The sequence below is a fragment of the Rhinopithecus bieti genome, unplaced genomic scaffold, assembly GCF_001698545.2.
Source record: "Rhinopithecus bieti isolate Rb0 unplaced genomic scaffold, ASM169854v2 scaffold_6481, whole genome shotgun sequence".
Taxonomy (NCBI): Eukaryota; Metazoa; Chordata; class Mammalia; order Primates; family Cercopithecidae; genus Rhinopithecus; species Rhinopithecus bieti.
Window position 1 is genome coordinate 727,924 of NW_016805314.1, and position 931 is coordinate 728,854.

Genomic DNA, 931 nt, shown 5'->3' on the forward strand with positions numbered 1-931 from the left:
CAAGAAGGCAACATAATAACATTATCAGAAAGATGTTAGGAAGTAAGGACAGCTGTGTAAAGCTTGAGGCTGAAAAGTAGCTTGCCAGCTTCATTTCTTTGGCTTCTTGGGTAGTGGGCGCCGGAACAGCAAGATGTGAGGTTCTGGTTCATGGATCATATAATGGACCCATCCCTGACTCTGCTGAACGCCAAGATTCCTCCATTCAGATTCAGACATCAAATGGGTTTTAGGGACCAGCTTGGCTATGTCCTTGGGCAGCATGACATGTCGATACTCAAACTCCTCGTCGTCGTATTTGTCCGAATAGTAAATTTGTTTGTGCGACATGATCGCTCGGTTTGCTAGCCTTCAGCCCCGCGCTGCCAACCTCCAAGCAACTCCCAGCAGCACGCGCTCCCACCCACTTTGGCCTCGTGCCACATTTTCTTAATCTAGTCTGTCACCGATGGACATTTGGGTTGATTCCAAGTCTTTGCTATTGTGAATAGTGCCGCAATAAACATACGTGTGCATGTGTCTTTATAGCAGCATGATTTATAATCCGTTGGGTATATACTCAGTAATGGGATGGCTCAGTCATATGGTACTTCTAGTTCTAAATCCTTGAGGAATCACCATACTGTTTTCCATAATGGTTGAACTAGTTTACAGTAGGGAGGGAGGCTTTCTAAGACCCTGTCCTTTTGCACAAAGAGAAGGTAAAAGTGTTCCTTCAGGTATAATTCAGTTAAAGCCCCAGGGTACAGTGGGGCTTGTAACCTTTATGTATTCTTGCCTTTATTCATCTGTTCTTCTCTCTTGGGGTGTTCTTCCCTGCCTCCCATCATTGGGCAAGTCCCACTTATTTTCCAGGTCCCACTTGTCATTTCCCTTCTCATTCTTCCTCCTTACTGTCAAACACAGGCACCCAAATAAAACGTTGGTGAGT

The 931-nt window shown here is 45.2% G+C and overlaps 1 protein-coding gene across 1 annotated transcript; it reads right to left on the minus strand.

Annotated features, from left to right (window-relative positions):
* Positions 1 to 6: 6 nt before the first annotated feature.
* LOC108529671 (cyclin-dependent kinases regulatory subunit 1) lies at positions 7 to 416 on the minus strand. The gene has a single exon (XM_017872135.1). The coding sequence runs from the start codon at positions 328 to 330 to the stop codon at positions 91 to 93; it is 240 nt and encodes a 79-aa protein (XP_017727624.1). The 5' UTR covers positions 331 to 416; the 3' UTR covers positions 7 to 90.
* Between the last annotated feature and the right edge of the window lie 515 nt (positions 417 to 931).

Excerpts from the sequence above, each read along its gene's own strand:
- LOC108529671 (XM_017872135.1), bottom strand. The coding sequence starts at position 330 with ATGTCGCACAAACAAATTTACTATTCGGACAAATACGACGACGAGGAG.